Source organism: Chelonia mydas, chromosome 2, assembly GCF_015237465.2.
Source record: "Chelonia mydas isolate rCheMyd1 chromosome 2, rCheMyd1.pri.v2, whole genome shotgun sequence".
NCBI lineage: Eukaryota > Metazoa > Chordata > Testudines > Cheloniidae > Chelonia > Chelonia mydas.
In genome coordinates this window covers 44,457,364-44,478,942 of record NC_057850.1, presented here as the reverse complement: position 1 = coordinate 44,478,942, position 21,579 = coordinate 44,457,364, and the positions used below count along the sequence as shown (strand labels likewise).

Here is a 21,579-nt window from a genome sequence, read left to right as displayed (position 1 = left end):
AACATATTGGAAGACTTATCAGGTCCCCTCAGTCTTCTTTTCTCAAGAATAAACATGGTTGGGTTTTTTAACCTTTCCTCATAGGACAGGTTTTCTAAATCTTTTTATAATTTTTGTTGCTCTCCTCTGGACTCTTTCCAGTTTGTCCACATCTTTCCTAAATTGTGGTGCTCAGAACTGGACACAGTGCTCAAGCTGGGGCCTCACCAGAGCCAAGCAGAATCATAGAATCATAGAATATCAGGGTTGGAAGGGACCTCAGGAGGTCATCTAGTCCAACCCCCTGCTCAAAGCAGGACCGATCCCCAATTAAATCACCCCAGCCAGGGCTTTGTCAAGCCTGACCTTAAAAACTTCTAAGGAAGGAGATTCCACCACCTCCCTAGGTAACGCATTCCAGTGTTTCACCACCCTCCTAGTGAAAAAGTTTTTCCTGATATCCAACCTAAACCTCCCCCACTGCAAGTTGAGACCATTACTCCTTGTCCTGTCATCCGCTACCACTGAGAATAGTCTAGATCCATCCTCTTTGGAATCACGTTTCAGGTAGTTGAAAGCAGCTATCAAATCCCCTCTCATTCTTCTCTTCTGTAGACTAAACAATCCCAGTTCCCTCAGCCTCTCCTCATAAGTCATGTGTTCCAGCCCCCTAATCATTTTTGTTGCCCTCCGCTGGACTCTCTCCAATTTTTCCACATCCTTCTTGTAGTGTGGGGCCCAAAACTGGACACAGTACTCCAGATGAGGCCTCACCAATGTCGAATAGAGGGAAACGATCACGTCCCTCGATCTGCTGGTAATGCCCCTACTTATACATCCCAAAATGCCATTGGCCTTCTTGGCAACAATGGCACACTGTTGACTCATATCCAGCTTCTTGTCCACTGTAACCCCTAGGTCCTTTTCTGCAGAGCTGCTGCCGAGCCATTCAGTCCCTAGTCTGTAGCGGTGCATGGGATTCTTCCGTCCTAAGTGCAGGACTCTGCACTTGTCCTTGTTGAACCTCATCAGATTTCTTTTGGCCCAATCCTCTAATTTGTCTAGGGCCCTCTGTATCCTATCCTTGCCCTCCAGTGTATCTACCTCTCCTCCCAGTTTAGTGTCATCTGCAAACTTGCTGAGGGTGCAATCCATACCATCCTCCAGATCATTTATGTAGATATTGAACAAAACCGGCCCGAGGACCAACCCTTGGGGCACTCCACTTGATACCGGTTGCCAACTAGACACGGAGCCATTGATCACTACCCGTTGAGCCCGACGATCTAGCCAGCTTTCTATCCACCTTATAGTCCATTCATCCATCCCATACTTCTTTAACTTGCTGGCAAGAATACTGTGGGAGACCGTGTCAAAAGCTTTGCTAAAGTCAAGGAACAACACGTCCACTGCTTTCCCTTCATCCACAGAACCAGTTATCTCATCATAGAAGGCAATTAGATTAGTCAAGCATGACTTGCCCTTGGTGAATCCATGCTGACTGTTGCTGATCGCTTTCCTCTCCTCTAAGTGCTTCAGAATTGATTCCTTGAGGACCTGCTGCATGATTTTTCCGGGGACTGAGGTGAGGCTGACTGGCCTGTAGTTCTTAGGATCCTCCTTCTTCCCTTTTTTAAAGATGGGCACTACATTAGCCTTTTTCCAGTCGTCCGGGACTTCCCCGGATCGCCATGAGTTTTCAGAGATAATGGCCAATGGCTCCGCAATCATATCTGCCAACTCCTTTAGCACTCTCGGATGCAACGCATCCGGCCCCATGGACTTGTGCATGTCCAGCTTTTCTAAATAGTCCCGAACCACTTCTTTCTCCACAGAGGGCTGGTCACCTCCTCCCCAGTGCAGTAGTCTGGGAGCTGACCTTGTTCGTGAAGACAGAGGCAAAAAAAGTATTGAGTACATTAGCTTTTTCCACATCCTCTGTCACTAGGTTGCCTCCCTCATTCAGTAAGGGGCCCACACTTTCCTTGACTTTCTTCTTGTTGCCAACATACCTGAAGAAACCCTTCTTGTTACTCTTAACATCTCTTGCTAGCTGCAACTCCAGATGTGATTTGGCCTTCCGGATTTCACTCCTGCATGCCCGAGCAATATTTTTATACTCATCCCTGGTCATTTGTCCAATCTTCTACTTCTTGTAAGCTGCTTTTTTGTGTTTAAGATCATCAAGGATTTCACTCTTAAGCCAAGCTGGTCACTTGCCATATTTACTATTCTTTCTACACATCGGGATGGTTTGTCCCTATAACTTCAATAAGGATTCTTTAAAATAAAGCCAGCTCTCCTGGACTCATTTCCCCCTCATGTTATTCTCCCAGGGGATCTTGCCCATCAGTTTCCTGAGGGAGTCAAAGTCTGCTTTTCTGAAGTCCAGGGTCCGTATTCTGCTGCTTTCCTTTCCTCCTTGTGTCAGGATCCTGAACTTGACCATCTCATGGTCACTGCCTCCCAGGTTCCCATCCACTTTTGCTTCCCCTACTAATTCTTCCCGGTTTGTGAGCAGTAGGTCAAGAAAAGCTCTGCCCCTAGTTGGTTCCTCCAGCACTTGCACCAGGAAATTGTCCCCTACATTTTCCAAAAACTTCCTGGATTGTCTGTGCACCGCTGTATTGCTCTCCCAGCAGATATCAGGGTGATTGAAGTCTCCCATGAGAACCAGGGCATGCGATCTAGTAGCTTCTGCGAGTTGCCGGAAGAAAGCCTCGTCCACCTCATCCCCCTGGTCCGGTGGTCTATAGCAGACTCCCACCACGACATCACCCTTGTTGCTCACACTTCTAAACTTAATCCAGAGACTCAGGTTTTTCTGCAGTTTCATACTGGAGCTCTGAGCAGTCATACTGCTCTCTTACATACAGTGCAACTCCCCCACCTTTTCTGCCCTGCCTGTCCTTCCTGAACAGCTTATATCCGTCCATGACAGTACTCCAGTCATGTGAGTTATCCCACCAAGTCTCTGTTATTCCAATCACATCATAATTCCTTGACTTTGCCAGGACTTCCAGTTCTCCCTGTTTGTTTCCCAGGCTTCTTGCATTTGTGTATAGGCACTTGAGATAACCTGCTGATCGCCCCTCTTTCTCAATATGAGGCAGGAGCCCTCCCCTCTCACACGCTCCTGCTCATGCTTCCTCCCGGTATCCCACTTCCCCACTTACCTCAGGGCTTTGGTCTCTTTCCCCCGGTGAACCTAGTTTAAAGCCCTCCTCATTAGGTTAGCTAGCCTGCTTGCGAAGATGCTCTTCCCTCTCTTCGTTAGGTGGAGCCCGTCTCTGCGTAGCACTCCTCCTTCTTGGAACACCATCACATGGTCAAAGAATCCAAAGCCTTCTCGCCGACACCACCTGCATAGCCATTCGTTGACTTCCACGATTCGACGTTCTCTACCCAGGCCCTTTCCTTCCACAGGGCGGATGGACGAGGACATCATTGGGCCTCCAACTCCTTTATCCTTCTTCCCAGAGCCACGTAGTCTGCAGTGATCCGCTCAAGGTCATTCTTGGCAGTATCATTGGTGCCCACGTGGAGAAGCAGGAAGGGGTAGTGATCCCAGGGCTTGATGAGTCTCGGCAGTCTCTCCGTCACATCGTGAATCTTCGCTCCTGGCAAGCAGCAGACTTCTCGGTTTTCCTGGTTGGGGCGGCAGATAGATGACTCAGTCCCCCTGAGGAGAGAGTCCCCGACCACCACCACCCGCCTCCTTCTCTTGGGAGCGGTGGTCGTGGAACCCCCAACTCTACGACAGTGCATCTCATGCCTTCCAACTGCCGGAGTCTCCTTCTGCTCCCTTCCCTCAGACGTATCATCTGGTCCACTCTCCACATTGGTACCTATGGAGAGAACATGAAAATGGTTACTTATCTGCATCTGCGTTGCTGGTACATGGACGTTCCCCTTTCTTCTTCTGGAGGTCACATGATGCCAAATTTCTTCACCGGCCTCCTGTCCCCGCTGTGCAGCCTGCTCTGAATCTTCAGAACCTTGTGCCCGCAGAAGCATATCCTGACGTCTGTCCAGGAAATCTTCAGTTTCTCTTATGCAACGCAGGGTCGATACCTATTGCTCCAGACCTTGAACCTTCTCTTCCAATATGGAGACCAGTTTGCACTTTGTACAGACAAAGTTGCTTCTGTCCTGTGGAAGAAAGACAAACATAGCACATCCAGTGCAGGTCACAACAGCTGAACACCCCCCATCCATATTACCTTCCTTCTACGAGCTTCCTTAGGAGATGCAGTAACTACTCAGAGAAGCTGGCAAGATGTAAGCCTCAGTGGGCTCTCCCCAGGCGAACTCCCAGGCAAACTCCTGCTGTTAGCTGCTCTGCTGGTTCCCCACCGCTCAGCTGGTTCGCTGCCGACTGGCTTTTTGTACGGTCAGGGTCACCTGGAACAAAGCACTCCCAATTCCCGTCCTTTTCAAGCAAACAAACAAACACACGGTCAAAATGTCCTCACAACAAACACTCAGATACAACACTCAGATCCTCACAACAAACACACACTCAGTTACTCACCAACACAGATCCCAGGCAAACTCCTGCTGTTAGCTGCTCTGCTGTTTGCCGCTGCTCAGCTGGTTCCCCGCCGCTCTTCTTGGACAAATGACCAGGGATGAGCATAAAAATATTGCTCGGGCATGCAGGAAGCCTGTTCTCTCAACACAAAAATCAAATGTACAGCGTTTGCTGGTAAAATGAGGAAATAACACAGTTGCATGCCCTGATCATGCAACAACATCTGCATCAGGTGGGCCCCCTGTGCCTATTCAGAGTTCACTGCAGGATCGGAGCCTTAGTTAGTACAAGACTGAAAAATACAAAAGGATTAAAACCATGTTAAAACTTTATGGCTTTTAAAGCCATTTACAGTAAAAGCAAAGAAAATGGAGATTGAAATTAACAGTGGTACCTTACCTCAGCATATGGAACAAACTAAAGGTTTGTTTTTATTTAAGACTTAAATGCATAAACCCCTCTCATACTACACCTCATAAAATGTCAGAACATAGTGCATACATTCATACAGGCTAAGCAAAATTGCAGGCTCTTCTTTATATGGATGATCTCAAGCATGGAAGGAGTTCAGCTGTTACGTCTATTGAAAAAGCTTGTTAGCATTCAGGCTATGGAGGAAAACTTGAATTTGGGCTATTATCTGACTGTTATTAATTATTAACCTTTATTAACTATGTTTATGATGTTTATATTGCATTAGATTTTTTTATTTGAGGCAACTGAGTGCATGGCTATAGCTGTAAAGCACAGCAACTTGTAAGAACTTCTAGTAAAGACTATAAAGTACTGTACCAGCATTTCCCCAAAAGCTCAGAAATGTCAACCAGTGTGGAGTGCAGATTTCATTTGGATGAATGATTCTACACAGTGTGTAAAATTTGTGTCCATGCTGAAAGCTAGCATAAGACCTGTACTACTTAGATCACACTTAAGCCCTATTGTGAGGATTTAAGTGGTGCTCAATCTCTGCAGAGCAGTGAATTTCATTTGGGTTCATTTAGTAGTAGAGTTTCTAGCAGCATGAGAATAAGCACCAACAAATAGTCCTGAAGTTCTTCAAAAGAGAGATATGTCTGGAATATAGTTGTGGATGTTTGTGGTTATACCAGTAACCTATGGACTACATTTTGATTTTAGACTCTGAGCATCACTCCAAGAGTAGTCCTGGAAGGAAGACACATTGTCACTGTCTCAGTTTTTCCCCTGATCCCTTTTTGCTCTAGGGGAATAGTAAATTACCATTGGCCTATACCAACAGCAAATTGAGACATCACTGTGCCTACTTAGTTGTGCTAGCTAGTGAACAGGGGAAGAAAATGAAACCAAGGATCAAGCCTTACCTCTCCCCACCCATGGCATCCTCACTTACTCTGAAAGGGACTAAGTATGTGCTGTATGCCCAGAGCCAAAATCTGGGTGGCCCATACCAGGGTGGAAGGCTGAGGAATTCTTACTTATTCTTCCTCCTTCACTCCCTTGTGTAGGCACGGAGCCTAAGTACCACTGTAGTGCTATATCAACATACATTTATGTCTGGCATGGGATTGGTTTAATCAATAAAAAATAAACATTAATTTTGTTCCACACTACACACCCTGAGCTAAATTCAGCTCTGGCGTAAGCAGCTGTAGTGGATGCTGCCATAGCAATAAGGCATTCTTGGCTTTGATTACCTGTGTGTGTGTCTTAGACTACTCACAGGATGGAATTTGTGCCAATATAATTCCACACCATTCTGGAACTCTTAATCCCTTCAAGAATTTTAAATCTCTTTATCTATTCTGACACAAATATTTAACTTAACCCATCTTTATATTCAAGCTCCCATCTTTTCTGGAGTGCTTTGTATGTTGTGGTAATTATCTTTAAAGTTAACATTTATTCACAGTATGGCATCAATAAATATATTTTGTTTCCTACTTTTCTCCATTACGAAAGCCCTAAAATACTTAGTCCAATCCAACAAAGCAGTTAAATATGTCCTTAGGTCTAAATATGTGTGTCATCCATTTGATTCCAATGGGATCCTAAGGGATGTCTACACAGGGCTAAAAGCCCTGCAGAAGAGCCATGGCTGGCCCAGGTCAGCTGACTCAGGCTCATGGTTCTTGGGCTCTGAAGCCCTGCAAGCCTGGAAGGCCCAGAGCTCAGGTTCTAGTCCAAGCTCAAATGTCTACACAGCAATTTTTAGCCCCACAGCCTGAGCCCCATGAGCCCGAGTCAGTTGGGCCAGCCATGCCTTTTTTATCCCTGTGTATCCATACTTAATAGGCTTAAACTCAGGCATTTGTTAAAAGGCTTTGCTGGACTGGGGCCTTAATCACAGACTGATTAATGTTTATTTGCTGCATTGAATATGTACAGTGCTATGTAAATGCTAATCATTCTTATTACAGTGGACAAGAACTATTAAATGATCCAGTCCATCTCCTTGCCACTATAGGCTCATTCCCTACATCTGCTAGAATATTGACCAGGCTAGTTTTGAAATTCATGACCAAAGAGGCTTCCCCCATTTCCCTAGGGAGACTATTCTACTGTCTAATATTTCTGACTGGCAAGACATTCCCTGATATCCAAGCTAATTTCCCCCTTTCTTAATTTCATCCCATTATCCCACTGATACTGCTTCACACCAATTTTTCTACTGTGCACCTGAACTGAGCCATTCCCATGCTTCTCACTATACAACAGAAAGTTTTGTAACATGGTATTTTCCATTTATTTTCAGAAAAATGTTCATATTCCTATGGAGATTCCAGTAGGCATTTCACACTTAACAATATTTCTGTCAAATCTATAGGTGAGCTGTCATTACAGCCATGCCCCAACGAGAGATGTGCTTTAATATTAGACTGCAGTGGACTGACTTTCTTTGACTATACCGGAATCTCTGTGCTTCTTCAGGTATTTATATACATTTTATATATACAAAACTGGAGCCAAAGCCATGTTCTCCTCACTCATGCAAGTAGATCCAATAGGATTCCTTGTGTGAGAGAGGTGATTGTAGATTTCGTCTTTAAACTGAAATGTGTTTACATTGAAAATTAATGTTTAATTGTTTGGGGCCAGATCTTCTGCAATCACTCCCCCCAAACCCCTTCCTTTTTTCATCTAAAACAGATTTAGGGCCAATATCAGACCTGGTGCAGTTGCATTGACTTTAGTGGAGTGGCATATACTTACAAGAAGCCTAAACTTGGCCCTTAGGCTTTTGGCTTTTATTTATGTGAAAATATTGCTTTCTAGCTAATCCATTGGAGTTAGGTTTTAGTGATCACCACATTTTGTTCACATCTGTGTTAGTACAGTGCTTAGAATGGTGGAGTTCTGGCCCAGGAACGGGGCCCCTTTGTGCTACTACAGTACAAAAAATAAATCTAATGATAATAGTGATCATTCAGCTATATACAGTAGTTCAGAAATTACTTTCCAAAAGTTAATTCCTGTTGGTGCTATTGGGATTGAATTTAGCAGAAGATGTTTACTGGGCAATGACTAAATTAGGATGGCACAAGCTGGCCCTAAATAACTTTTGCTCTTCAGTCTGACCTGCCAATCCTTGATCCGTCAAGTTCTGGTTGTAGCTTTTGAGCTGCCCAATTGTAATGTAGAATGGATATGAGTGGCTGTAGAACAGATCCAATTTCATGGAAATTTCCAAATGAGAATAAAGCTGCTGAACATATAAATGAATAGCTGGATTAATCCTAAAAGGGAATGAAGGACTGTTCTTCTGTTGTATTGAACAGTGTCATGCCATACTGGGGAAATTACTGTACCAATAGCTTTGTACTGTTAATATTATAGAATGGCTCCCTCTGGTGTCAGTTTTTGATAAAACTTGAATCCATTACAGCATGTTCCTTGTTTTGTTTTGAATATCTAAATTATTTTGAGTATTTTATTCATAGTCGATGCTTCAAACAATTTTGTAAAATCTTTATTGTTGTCACTCCTTTAGATTTACATGGATTTTAAAAACAGAAGTATCGACGTGTTACTAGCACATTGTAAAGGCAAGTATCAGGCCACAGACAAATTTTTAACAGTAGTTTAAATGCTTACATTATCTTTTTAATGTTCATGTATGTGTCTTATTACAGCTTCCTTGGTAAAAGCAATGCAGTACAGTGGAAATCTAGGATCTGAAAATCCTATCTTCTTTGAATCCGTTTCTTCTGCAATTGGTGCCATTCATGTAAACAGGGTGAGTTTTAAAGCAGTGATAGGTGACATCCAAAAGGTTCAAAGGCTTGGTTTGGGTGCTTATAAAAATTTATTGCAGTGTAGAAGTCCCATACCCCCAGTGAATCCTTTGGACACAAACCTACCTTTCTACCCACCCTCTCCCACCAAACAACTCACTTCCATTGTTAATGATTCTCTCCTCACACCAGTCCCTCCCCTTGCTTTGGTGATGACTTATGGATCTTGGCAATTTTTGGGGCTATGCTTTGGTGTATAATACTGTCTAGGTTACACCAAAACAGAATTACACAGGTGCTACTGAGTTCCCCAGCTTGAATTTAAAAGGGCGTAGGAAAGGATGAAAGGGGGAACCTTAGGGAAGGAAGGCATTTTGGTGAGAGTCCGCAGATGAGAGAACAGACTATTCTTGAAAGACAGCAGAGAGAGCTATGTGTGTGCAGAGGGAGGCTTGGTTCAGGAAACAAGGGTTGAAGTTTGAACCAGTTTTTATTTGGTAAAAACCGGTTCTTGTATTCCTTGTTAAAAGAACTATAAAAGCTGCTCTGTGCTCATAATATAAACTGCTTTTGGCAGTCAGAGCCTTTGACAAGGTCCCTTAGCAAAGGTTCTTAAGCAGAGTAAGCAGTCATGGGATAAGAGGGAAGGTCCTCCCGTTGATCAGGACTGGTTAAAAGATAGGAAACAAAGGGTATGAATAAAAGGTCCGTTTTCACAGTTGGGTCCACCAAGGATCTGTATTGGACCAGTGTTGTTCAACATATTCATAAATGATCTGAAAAAAGCGGTAAACAGTGAGGTGGCAGAGTTTGCAGATGATATAAAATTACTGAAGATGGTTAAGTCCAAAGCTGGCTAAGAGTTACAAAGGGCTGATTGGGCAACAAAATGGCAGATGAAATTTACTGTTGAAAAATGCAAAGTAATGTACGTTGGAAAACATAATCACAATTGACTTGTTCAAAGCCACAGAGGCAGTTGGTGGCAACCTGTGAATAGAATCCTGATGTCCAGTGCCACCTTCCTCTAGTGATGCTGCAAAATGCAAACATTTCAGAGGTGCCTTAAAAAGCTTGTATGGGCCCCCCAAAAGATGGATCCTGGACCAAGTTCCCAGTCTGAACCAGGAACTGATTTTTGTTATCTACCTCCACCACTATATCTGGGCTGCTGCTGACCACTCATTTTTCCTCCCTATAATAGGGATTATCTTCCTAAAGCGACTGATAAAATTTGCCCAGATGTTCACCTTCTAGCTCTTCCCTTCTCCTGATCTCCTACTTATTCTTTATTTGTTAGAATCCCACAGACCCTAGTGCTATCTGCTCCAACCAACCACTTCCTTCTCTATCTTGAGCCAGTTGCACTGTGGCCATTAGAGCTACTGTTAAAAACTCAGTTTGCCAGATAGATCCTATGTAGTTACTACAGAGTTATTTCCTGTTTTGTGTCGGGGAAAACTGGTAGCTACTGGTAACTGTTAGCAGACTCAGACTTTTTAATGGCAACTATTGCATTTTGTATATTTCCCACTTTTAAATGTACTTCATGGTACATTGCATGCCTAGGAGCTACCCCGAGGTATGCAAGATCACAGTGCAGCATAGTGGTATTCATCACAGTCAGGTATTCATCACGGCAGGAGGAAGGAAATAGGATGGAATACTTGAGGAAAGGGAGACAGGGGTGTAGAGCAACAGGAAGGACACATACTAGGCAGTTAGAAATGTTGAAAGGTATTAGATTAGCTTGTCCCTTATGCCTTAGTCAAGGAGTCTTCACCTTCCTTCCTCCACCCATCTTCCTGAGCAAGGAACAGGGCCAATTAAAAATTACCCAAACGAGCCAAGGAATTCTCAAAGGGCTCAGAAAAGGATCAACCCTCTTGAGGCACAATCTGTCCCCAAGATCTTCCAGAGTGTTGCAGCTCCACATACACACATCCCCAATCCAGGCCACTAGCTAAATGCTTCGGTTGGCCCGTTATACTTAACTTGTGTGAAGGAATTGCAAACCTCAACAGAGAGCATTCAATTTACTGGAATTAGGTGTCTTGATATGTTCCTTGTTCTCACTACTCCTGGGGATTGGAGAAGGGCAGAGAAGCAGTATGGGGGAAGGGGAGATGAGGAAGACACCACTGGAAATGGAGTAGAAGGAGCTCCTACTGATAGAAAGTGTCTGTGGTGTTCTATTTTACGCTTGACCCTCTGCAGGAGAGAATAGTCTTGCATTGGTAGGGAGGTGGACAGGCTGGCATAATGGTTACCTCCCACATCAAACTCTGTCATACCGAAATATCAAGGCTCTTCCACATATATCTGGTTTCCAGCGGTAACGTCATACTGTCTGAATTTCATTAATCATGCCAAGAGGCTTGTGGCTCATCTGTTGTTTTGTTTATAATGAGGAGGAACTGTATAGCCTTTGGATTTATCTCTCTTTGCAGTGCTTGATGTAGATTTTTAAATTAGGTACTTGCTTTCCTACTGTTTCATGTGCTGTGCACTCACAATGTGGATGATAATTTGGTAATACATGATAATAAGGCGAAACTTTCTGTTTCTTCAATTTTAGAATTTCCGCAACCTCAGTGATCACGATGAAGTGTGAAGTCGACATGACACAGGGTGGCTATTTTGATCTGCTAACATACAGAATGAACTACGCCATTGCTTTTCCTTACATCTTTTTTTGTGAGATCATGTAGGTAGTATTTTGTATGCCAAATATGTTTAATAGACAATCAGTGCTACCAAAGATTTCTCCTCAGCTACCGCTGCTGAGAGAGTGTTCATACAATGGATTGTTCTATTGTGGATATATATATTAGTATTTTTGTACACTTTTAGATACAAAATATTAGAAAGCAGACATGGGATAGCAACCTTTTAAAGTGATTTATATTGTTTTAGCTCATTCTATAGTAACTTAATTTGTAATGCACAACTATAGTTTTGTGCATGGAAGAATAAGACATTATGAACTTTTGCAAATGATCTGTAGTGACTGGTGCGGTATATGCAGCGCACCATATACAAAACCCAGTTTTGTTTCAAATGTCTGCTTTAATCCTTTTCTTCTTAAAACCAAACACATGCAATAGCAACATCATATTGTATAACCCTGTGCACCTAACCCAGTCCTGCATTTCTTGTACACTTAATCCTTCTTTACTATTTAATGCCCAATGGGAGGTCAGTGGGCATTTTGAGTGTGCAAAGAATATACTGGCTTAGTATATGTTATCATGTCTCCCTCCAGAGACCAGTGCCAGTGACTATTACAGCTTGCTATTTTGTTAAACCAAAGGAGTTCTTTAGTTCAAGTGGAAGAAGAGGCTTTTACTTTTGGTTCTAAAGGTCCCAGGTTTGATCCTCACTGATGCATGTGGAGTCTGCATATGTATGTGACTCTGGCTCAATACACAGTCTCAGGCCCAAGAATACTATGGGCCACATTCTCAATTGGTATAAATCCACATAGCTCCATTGACTTTAATAGAACTGCACAAATTTACACCACTTGAGAATCTAGCCAAAACATCATATCATGGAACAGATTTTCAAAAGTGCACCTAAAATTGCACATGCAGGACATACATTTTAGTGGGAAAAATGAGCAATTGCCCACTACGCAGGTGGGATAATGGTGTTCCGCTGCGCAGCTGCACATGTAAATGTGGATCTTGTACATAGAAGCAGATGCATGAACATTTTCAGGGCAGCAATTTGAAAGTTTGGCCTTGTAAATTCTGGGCCAGATTTACCAGAGTAAATCAGTGTGTGCTGGAGTGGGGCAGTGTACAGCTTAATCTGTCCCTCTGTAAAATTGAGAAATTGGCCTAATTTATAATTAACCTTATGATTAAAAAATGAAGTGATTACTAGAGTACACTGATAGCTGCTTGTTATCTAGTTCCTTCTTTCTAAAGGTAAATGTTAGTGTAGTTAAATTAATCCCCCAAAGCATTGCAAAATAAGGGAAGATGACTTTTTGTAGCTAGTCTGAGGTACCTTCAATGCTTTATTTAAACTTTACTGATTTGCTATTTAGTCAGAAGTACTGAAGTCTGTCTCTCCCAAGAGATTATGGGTTCCATATCACAGAGATGGCACCCACTATTTAATTTTCAGGTAGTTCATTTATATTGTAATATGCTGGATAGTGTGTATGTATATGATTGTTCCTTTACTGGATGCAATCACAGCTGCTCCATTGTTTGTTATTGGTGCTAACCTGTTAACAGTTAAAGGAAATTCTCTTTTAGTTCAAGTGCTACTGCTTGTTAGGAATCTGTCCTTCTGGAGCAGAATCATCTAGTTCTCTCTCTGTGTTCCAAGTGGCCATGATATGCAGCATAGTGACAACCAGGAGAAGGGAAGAAGAGGGCAACAGGTATGGATGGTTACAGGACCTCAAGGGGTAGGCATCTCATGTCGAGGGAAAGGCAGCCCCACTGGGGAACTAGTCACTCAAACCTCAGAAGAGGCACACCAAAAGGTTTATGAATCTGTCAGAGAACTAGGTTTGAGATTTGTACTGGCTTTGAGTTTCATCACGAAAGGTTTGAGATTTTAACATAATTTTTCATCAAATTTTTAAAATTTGCTAGGAAGAATTTGGCAACATTTTTGCCAGAATGGTTTCTTGTTTCAACCAGCCCAAAGTTGCCCTATTAGTTTGAGGTCTGACTTGATTTTCATTAACATTTTCAAGGTGTTATAGATTGTTGTAAGCTGTTGTGACAGTCAAGACCATAACACACAAGTCACATTACAACTGAAAACAATGTGCAATACAGAGTAAGATTATTCCAAAAACATCTACAACATACCATGCTGCTATGTATTTGTGTATGTGTGATATACACAAAATGCAAGAGAAATGCGCTTACGTTAAAGGGTTCAAGAAACCCACAGTTCATCTTGAAATATGTTGGATAATGTTGTTTATGGTTATAGGTATTGTGTGGTATTTGTTGATCTGTAAAACAACTGCAGTAAAAAGGGAGGGTCAAGTAAGTTGTATAGCCCAGCTTACTTAAAAAAGAGAAAGCAAGAGGAAACAGGGGGCCACTACCACTCTCCCAGCCTCACTCTGAGCTGTGGATTCCTTCCCCCACCGACTTAAAGAGGTAGGGAGGGTGAAAGGAAAATGAGCAGGACACATTACTTCTAAGAGTTATTTTGGCAACACAGAGAGAATGGTAGTGTCAGGCTGCCCTGTTCAGATGGAAGGAAACAGGCAAGATCAAAGTCCAGGCAGCCAGTTCCTGGCAGCAGAGTCTAGCTAGACTTTCCCTGCTACACCAACCCCAACCAGTTATCTCCAGCAGATGTGTGTATTGCAGGACCCTAGGGAGTATCACTGCTTCCCAACCCTCTGCATGTCTATGCCAAGGATGGCTTTTCCCTCATGTTTGTTCTGTCCCCTTTGCCTGATTAATAAAGATTTTGGGGAATGGAGGTGTATAATTCTGTATTTCGCAGGATGTAGGGGAATCCTGGAGTTGTTTCCCGCACTGCCTTGCAGATGGTCAGAAGTTTGTTAGTCAGACTTCATTGAGGTTGCATTTATAAATGTTTTGTAAAGGGTTGATTAATAAATGTTAAAAGCATGTTACAGGCATGAATAGTATGTTCTACAGGTAGTTGTAAGTACATCAGTACACCTGTTGCCTTGTTGAACTTTAACAGTCTGTAACAATTGATTAATCATTTACTAAAACAGCTATTAATTTATTAACCCTTTGTAAGCTATTATTAAATGTACCCTTAACTGTGGAAGCACCACTTGTAGTTCTGTAGTTAAGTTTTGCATATAAATGATCCCCTTCTTTATCTATGAAAGATGCAGCATCTCCTCCCCAAAACTACAGCATTTGCTCTTTGAGTAAGGGGATGTATTTTCTGAGAACTTTAAAATAAATTGATTAATGAGTTTAACTTAGAAGATAATTTAAAAAGAGGGTTATTTAAGAAATTCAGCACTCAGGATCAGACCATTTTTTATCTTGAAGTACCTTAATAATGGAACAACAAACGTGCTTCAAACTTCACTTACTGTTAAAACTCACTGAAATCTTCTGCATAAGCTTCATTTGAAAACATTTAGTAGGATTAATGTTCATTTCTCCTTGTTATTCTTCATAACTAAAAGATCCTCTTACAACAGATGCCAACAAATAATATCCTACTACAGAGAATTCAACACAGAACTACCGTCTTTCCAAATAGTTTCCATTTCATTTATTTTCAGTGAGAATGAGATAATGCCTTGCTGTGTGCAGCATTGTTGTAGCTGTGTTGGTCCCAGGATATTAGACAGACAAGGTGGGTGAGGTAATATCCTTTATTAGACCAACTTCTGTTGGTGAGAGAGACAAGCTTTTGAGCTACACAGAGCTCTTCTTCAAGTCTGGGAAAGGGTTCAGAGTAGCAGCCGTGTTAGTCTGTATCCGCAAAAAGAAAAGGAGTCCTCCTTTTCTTTTTGAAGTCTGGGGAAGATACCCAGAGGGTATGTCACTGTAGTTAGACACCAGCAGCTGGCCCATACCAGATGGCACGGGCTCGTGGGTCTCAGGCTAAGGGGCTGTTTAATTGCAGTGTAGACATTTGGGCTCGCGCTGCAGCCCAGGCTCTGGGACCCTTAACCCAAGCCTCACAACCCTGAGTCAGCTGGCACGGGCCAGCCGCAGGGTTTTAATTGCTGTGTAGACATGTCCAGAGCATCACAGCTAAATACAAGATTGAACAGATAGCTTAACGTAAGTAATTTGCACATATTTTAAGGGACCATTCAAGGTGAAGTGACCCATTAGCACCCCTGTAGTCATAGGATATAAAGGGGATTAGTGGGTTAGACGTTGTAATAAGCCATAAATCCTGTGTCTTTATTAAGACCATGAATTTAAGCTCCCAGACTTGTCTTTTGAAATTGTTGTGCAGGTTTCCTTTGAGGATGGGGACTGATAGGTCATATATTGGGTGATCGCTTTGTGGAAAGTGTTCACCCATAGGTGAATAGGGTGTTTTTGTCTTTTGTCATTTGTCTTTTAACAACTATGACCCACATTTGATGGGGACCTCATCCTGAAGAAAATCTTTCTTGAATCCCCCCCCTCTTCTGGACTGCAAACAACCCCCCTAACCTCTCCAAGCTCATCAGAAGTAAGCTGCCCACAGACCAGGACACATCAACTCAAAGTGATGCCAGATCCTGCCAGAACAACAGATGCAAAACCTGCAAACATATCTCCACTGCTACAATGATCAACACGCCTTTTAGGATTCAGGGGTTCTACACGTGGATATCACAACATGTGTACCTCAACCAGTGCACTAAAAATCCCAACAACAACTATGTGGGTGAAATCAGACAATCACTACTCTCTTGAATGAACACAGGAAAATGATAAAAGACAAAAACCCCATATCACATGTAGGTGAACACTTTTCACAAAGCAATCACTCTGTCTGAAATATCAGTCCTTATCCTCACAGGAAACCTGCACAACACTTTCACTTTATTATAGATTATCAGCTGTCTTCCCCAAGGCCAGTTGGCAGGATGCAGCAGAACTGAGACATACGTGCTCATAAGCTTCAGTAAAAGACTGCAAACTAGCTTCCCCAAAGTTATTCAGCTGACTCAGCAGGGTATAGTGGGTGAAATTCACCCCTATTCAGAGGGTCAGTACAAAATCTATGCACTATTTACTAACTTTTCCTGGTTTATTGGCCTTGTGCTGGCCCACTGCACATGGGTGAATTTCATCCAGTAGAATGTAGGAACTTCGTTATTGTACCTATTGAGCCAGACAGTTGCCTTTCCGTATTCTAGCCTTATCTGAACACCCCTGAAACACCTGGAGACCTGCCACTGTATTAGGTAATAGGGTTTTTAGATAAGTGAGGTTTGGATAAATGAGTTTGTCCTGAAGTCTTGGTGAATTCCCTCAACTCCCATTCAAGGGCATTTCAAAGGGAGCTGGGGTCAACACGCTAGAGGAAGCTTCATGTTTACTATTAAACAAGTAAAGGAGGCATATAATAATGAAGTAAATGGGGGCTCTGGGTGCTAAGCGCCTTTAAAAATAAGGTCACTTATTTAGGTGTCTAAATACTAATGTAGATGCCCAACTTTGCACTCCCAAGTCTCAAAGCAGTAAACTTAGACTTCATGTAGCTTATGAAAATCAGTAGTACAGTATTTGGAGTTTTGGTATGTGGCACTTTATAGGAGGGCATTGACTTGTATTTGTTTTCAAGAGGAGGTTAGTATTTTCAGAGCTCTTATATTTGACATTTTGGTGTTTCCTTTTTTAGGCATTAATCCCAAATCCCCATAATCTGAATTATGATTTTCCCCTCTTAGAATGTGTCTTTCGACAGTTATTTAAAACACGGCTATCAGCTTCTACTTCTTAAAGCATTAGCATTTCACTCATTCCAAAACAAAGCAAGTGAAGATTAAAAAAAATAGAATTCAAAACCAGTGTTAAGAAACAAACATGGTGACAATTATAAATTAGGCATAAAATATGTAGTAAGGGGAAGACTGTTAACATTATATTTATGCAAATTAAATGTCCTTAATTTTCATCATATATCTTTCATTGTAAAGGTTATTTGCCCTGATTCTATGATTCAGGTGTCACAAGGTCTCGCTTTAGCTGCTTTGCCGTAATTTATTTGACAGCACTATATACTATAAATATATAATGTAATGAGGAAAGGTATCTTCATTGTTTAATGAAAACCTTAATGTGTCAATAGTGTGTATGGATATTGTTTGACATTTACTGGTTACGAAAATAAATTAATGAATTGGTGAACATACCGTGTCCCTCGAAAATAATGCACTCCTATGCAGGGAAGCATACTTCCCTCTCTCTACAGAAAGTGCTCTCTCATAAATAAATGAATGAGTACCGTTCCAGTCTGGATGTTAAATGGTGCTTTCATCATTAAGATGGATTTTTAGTAAAGATCGCATAATCTGCACATTCCCATATGTTGTACAATACATTTAACTTGGATTTTTTTTGTTTGTAATTTTTTGTATTAGCCTATGCAACAATACATTTATATGGAAATAAATTGAAACATGGAAATTTACAAGTGGAAGGTGAAAAATGTCCTCATTATTTCAATACTTAACAGGTTTTACACTGAGTACTAAACACTATGTAATGATGTATGATGCCTTCTCTAGCCTCATAATGTATTAAATCTTATTAAGGATATAGAAAAGTTGCACTATATCCAGAAGATCTGCTTCCTCGTGGGTTGCAAGGAAACTCGCTTGATAGATATTTCTTTCTACCTCCATGTAACCAAACACAGAAATCTTGGGCTGGGCTTTCAGAATGTGGCCTGTTTATTCATGCACACAGTTGGCACATAGTCATTTGTATGTGCCGTTTTCTTTGCACTATTGCTTCTGTCTGCAAATGCTACAGACTGTATATGAAATAAAGAATAGGCCACTTGTACTTTGATTGAATTGGCCTCGTTAGCACTGACCCCCCACTTGGTAAGGCAACTCCCATCTTTTCATGTTCTGTAATATGTATACTGCTTACTGTATTTTTCACTCCATGCATCTGATGAAGTGGGTTTTAGCCCACGAAAGCTTATGCCCAAATACATTTGTTAGTTTCTAAGGTGCCACAAGGACTCCTCGTTGTTTTTTCTGATATAGACTAACCCGGCTACCCCTCTGAAACCTACATGCAGTTTGTATATGTTAAGGGAGGTTGCATAAATATATTCTCTCATTTGCATAAGTAAGGAAAAATATACCAAACATAAATGGAGGCAAGGTTCCAACTGGATCTAGACTGTTCTTAGTGGTAGCAGATGACAGAATGAGAAGTAATAGTGTCAAGTTGCAGTGGGGGAGGTTTAGGTTGGATATTAGGAAAAACTTTTTCACTAGGAGGGTGGTGAAACACTGAAATGCGTTACCTAGGGAGGTGGTGGAATCTCCTTCCTTAGAAGTTTTTAAGGTCAGGCTTGACAAAGCCCTGGCTGGGATGATTTAGTTGGGGATTGGTCCTGCTTTGAGCAGGGGATTGGACTAGATGACCTCCTGAGGTCCCTTCCAACCCTGATATTCTATGATTCTAAAGTTAAGATCCCTTTGAAAATTTGGCCACTTCAGGCTAACAGACTAATTTTCCCATGCCTTTCAATTTATGAAGGCATTTACTTCGAGGCAAAGTGAGTGCAACACACTGCCATGCTGAGCTGGTAGTATTTTACACTCACTTTTACACACCAAGGGTAAATTACTTCAATGGTGTAAATCAGTATTGAATTAAATGGGAAGTATTTTGGCCTCTGTTTTTCTTCCTGTTACTAAAGTCTATTTTTCTGAGCTATGCTACACTAGTAGACTCTGTTCAGCAAAATATAGGGGAGGTATGGAGCCTAACCCGATTCAAGAACTCAAATCATACATTCTGTTGTGGTCCCAGAATCCATCATCTTAACTTAGGCTGTACTTAGAGACTACTCTTGAAGTAAAATACAAGTGTTAGAATGGTACCACAGCCTAGCCCCAATTATTGAGAAGGAATCGCAGCACCCAACTGTGTGCATGAATAAAAAGTTGTCAAGAGCACAGCCATGAAGCTGAATCCTAGACTCAGATCCCATCACCTGCCAAATAGAGTGCTGCCAGTCAATCATCTTTCCACAGTTATCCATTATGGCCTGGTAAAAGTTCTTGTATGATTGATAAATTGGGGGGAGGGTGAATGAGTTATTCATTAAACGTTCAGAAAACAGATTTATGAAGGCTTGAGGCCTGATTCTGCTCTCTCGGTGGTTTGTGCTATTTTGACTTTCGACTGATATCTGAGTTAGTGAGATCAGAATAGGCCTACTACCTTGAATGATAGAAGGAGTGCAGTCTCCAGGCCAGTTTAGTACTAGGCCTTTGTTGAGATTACCAGTTAATGTTGTCAGTTGTGGATGGTCTTTTGAGATGGCTCCTGAACATCTATCAAATAGTAATAACTGTGCTTCCAACCTTTGCTGAACTTGCACCAGCAACCAGAGGAGTGCACCTGCACTAAATTCACAGTCCAATACGCCAGTCAGCCAACGCTTACTCAGACACACACCATCAGCCAGCCAGCAGGCCCCTACTTACTTTCTTTAATATGTGATGCTCACACACACGAAGAAAAACACATGCCTTTAATCTGAATGGTTTATTTTAGATTAATGAAAAAAAAAAAAAAACCAAGCAAGAAAGAGTAAAAGTAAAAGCACCATGAGAGAACACAATGTGTGTGCTTGACAGTTTTGGCAAATCTTGCAATTTTACCATGAGTCTCACAATATCTGATGTTTTTCTTAAAGCCTCAGCTTCTGGTATCCTGTGATTAGGTGAGAATCTCAGCTTTCCTTTGGGAAAAAAAATGTTTCAGTCCCTCACAATTGCAGAGAAAAGCGAGAAGAGTTGCCATAAGTGGACCTTAAAGTCTAAAAGACCAGTAGGTACATAAAAAGAATCTAATGTTTAGTTTAAAAAAACCCTTATGATTTTTAATTCACGATTGTTTGAGGCTTGACTTGTGATTTGTGACTAGAGGGGGTTGGGAATACTGCCCCTCTGCATAGGTTCCAATAGCTTTGAGAACAACATGGCTGTTGAAATCTACAAATGGGAAGAGTTTTTAGAAATGTAAAGGTGCAGCACACAGAAAACAAAAGACCTCACAATTCCACCTAGCCATCGGCCATCACTTTCCTTTCTGTCACTGTCTATCTTTCCTCCTCACATATACACACACCAGCCAGCATCCAATCACTCTGGAGACTACTTCCTCTGGGTTACGGATAGGATCAGAATCTTCCTTCTTTTTCTCCCCCAGGAGCTGGGAGGCACTTACCCTGTGTTCACTGGTTCAGCCTTGGGAATAAAACCCTGGGCAAATAGTCATTGCTTTTTGTCTTGCTTGCCTTCAGTGATAGACTCATAGAGTCTAAGGCCAGAAGGGACAATTAGATCATCTAATCTGACCTCCTGAATAACACAGGCCATTACATTTCACCAGTGAAGAGGAATGTGTAGTGTTTCTCAGACCATTAGCCTTGGAAGGCACTAAGGACAAGTCACGGGGAGTCAGATGCCCAAATACTTTTTGAGGATCTGGGCCAAAGTCCCCCATTCTCCACTACATCTCAGTGAAGTGGCAGCCATGGATCAGGGAGCAGCAACCAACTTTGCAAGGCTGGCACTGCATTCAGATGTAGTGGAGAATAGGGGACTTTGGCCCAGAGCATCTAAAGGTATTTAGACACCGAACTGGCACCAGTGGAAATTAGAGCAGCAGGGTCTTTACCCTAATCTCTGCCACTGGTCCATTTACTTTACACTGCAATGGACCAGAGAATTCATCTGTTAGTATTTGTTAGCTATGTTTACATCATTGTTAGCAGACCATTGTTATAATAAAAGAAACTAAAAATAACATTGTGACATTCCCTATCCAACAGTTTATTGGTCACTTTATTGAAATCTTCTCTAGTATAAACTAACTGTAACAGACAGCCTCAGCTTTCTTTGTTCTAAAGTTAATTTCCCCCATGATCATAGAATCATAGAATATCAGGATTGGAAGGGACCTCAGGAGGTCATCTAGTCCAACCCCCTGCTCAAAGCAGGACCGATCCCCAATTAAATCATCCCAGCCAGGGCTTTGTCAAGCCTGACCTTAAAAACCTCAAAATCAGTCTCTCACTTTGCTTAAATTCCTGATACTTCCTTTTATCTCACTATTTTCACCTGTTCTCTATATGCAGTATACCCTTGATTAAATATGTCCTTAGACT

The 21,579-nt window shown here is 41.9% G+C and overlaps 1 protein-coding gene across 2 annotated transcripts in view; it reads left to right on the top strand.

Moving 5' to 3' along the window:
* SLC26A7 (solute carrier family 26 member 7) overlaps positions 1–12,087 on the top strand; it is a 141,913-nt gene extending 129,826 nt beyond the window's left edge. For both annotated transcript variants that reach the window (XM_043539357.1, XM_027818245.3), the window contains 4 exons: positions 7,317–7,420; positions 8,481–8,535; positions 8,623–8,726; positions 11,303–12,087. In XM_043539357.1, coding sequence (XP_043395292.1) covers positions 7,317–7,420; positions 8,481–8,535; positions 8,623–8,726; positions 11,303–11,338 — 299 coding nt within the window. In that variant the 3' untranslated portion in view covers positions 11,339–12,087. The remainder of the gene's footprint in view (positions 1–7,316; positions 7,421–8,480; positions 8,536–8,622; positions 8,727–11,302) is intronic.
* The last annotated feature ends 9,492 nt before the right edge of the window (positions 12,088–21,579 follow it).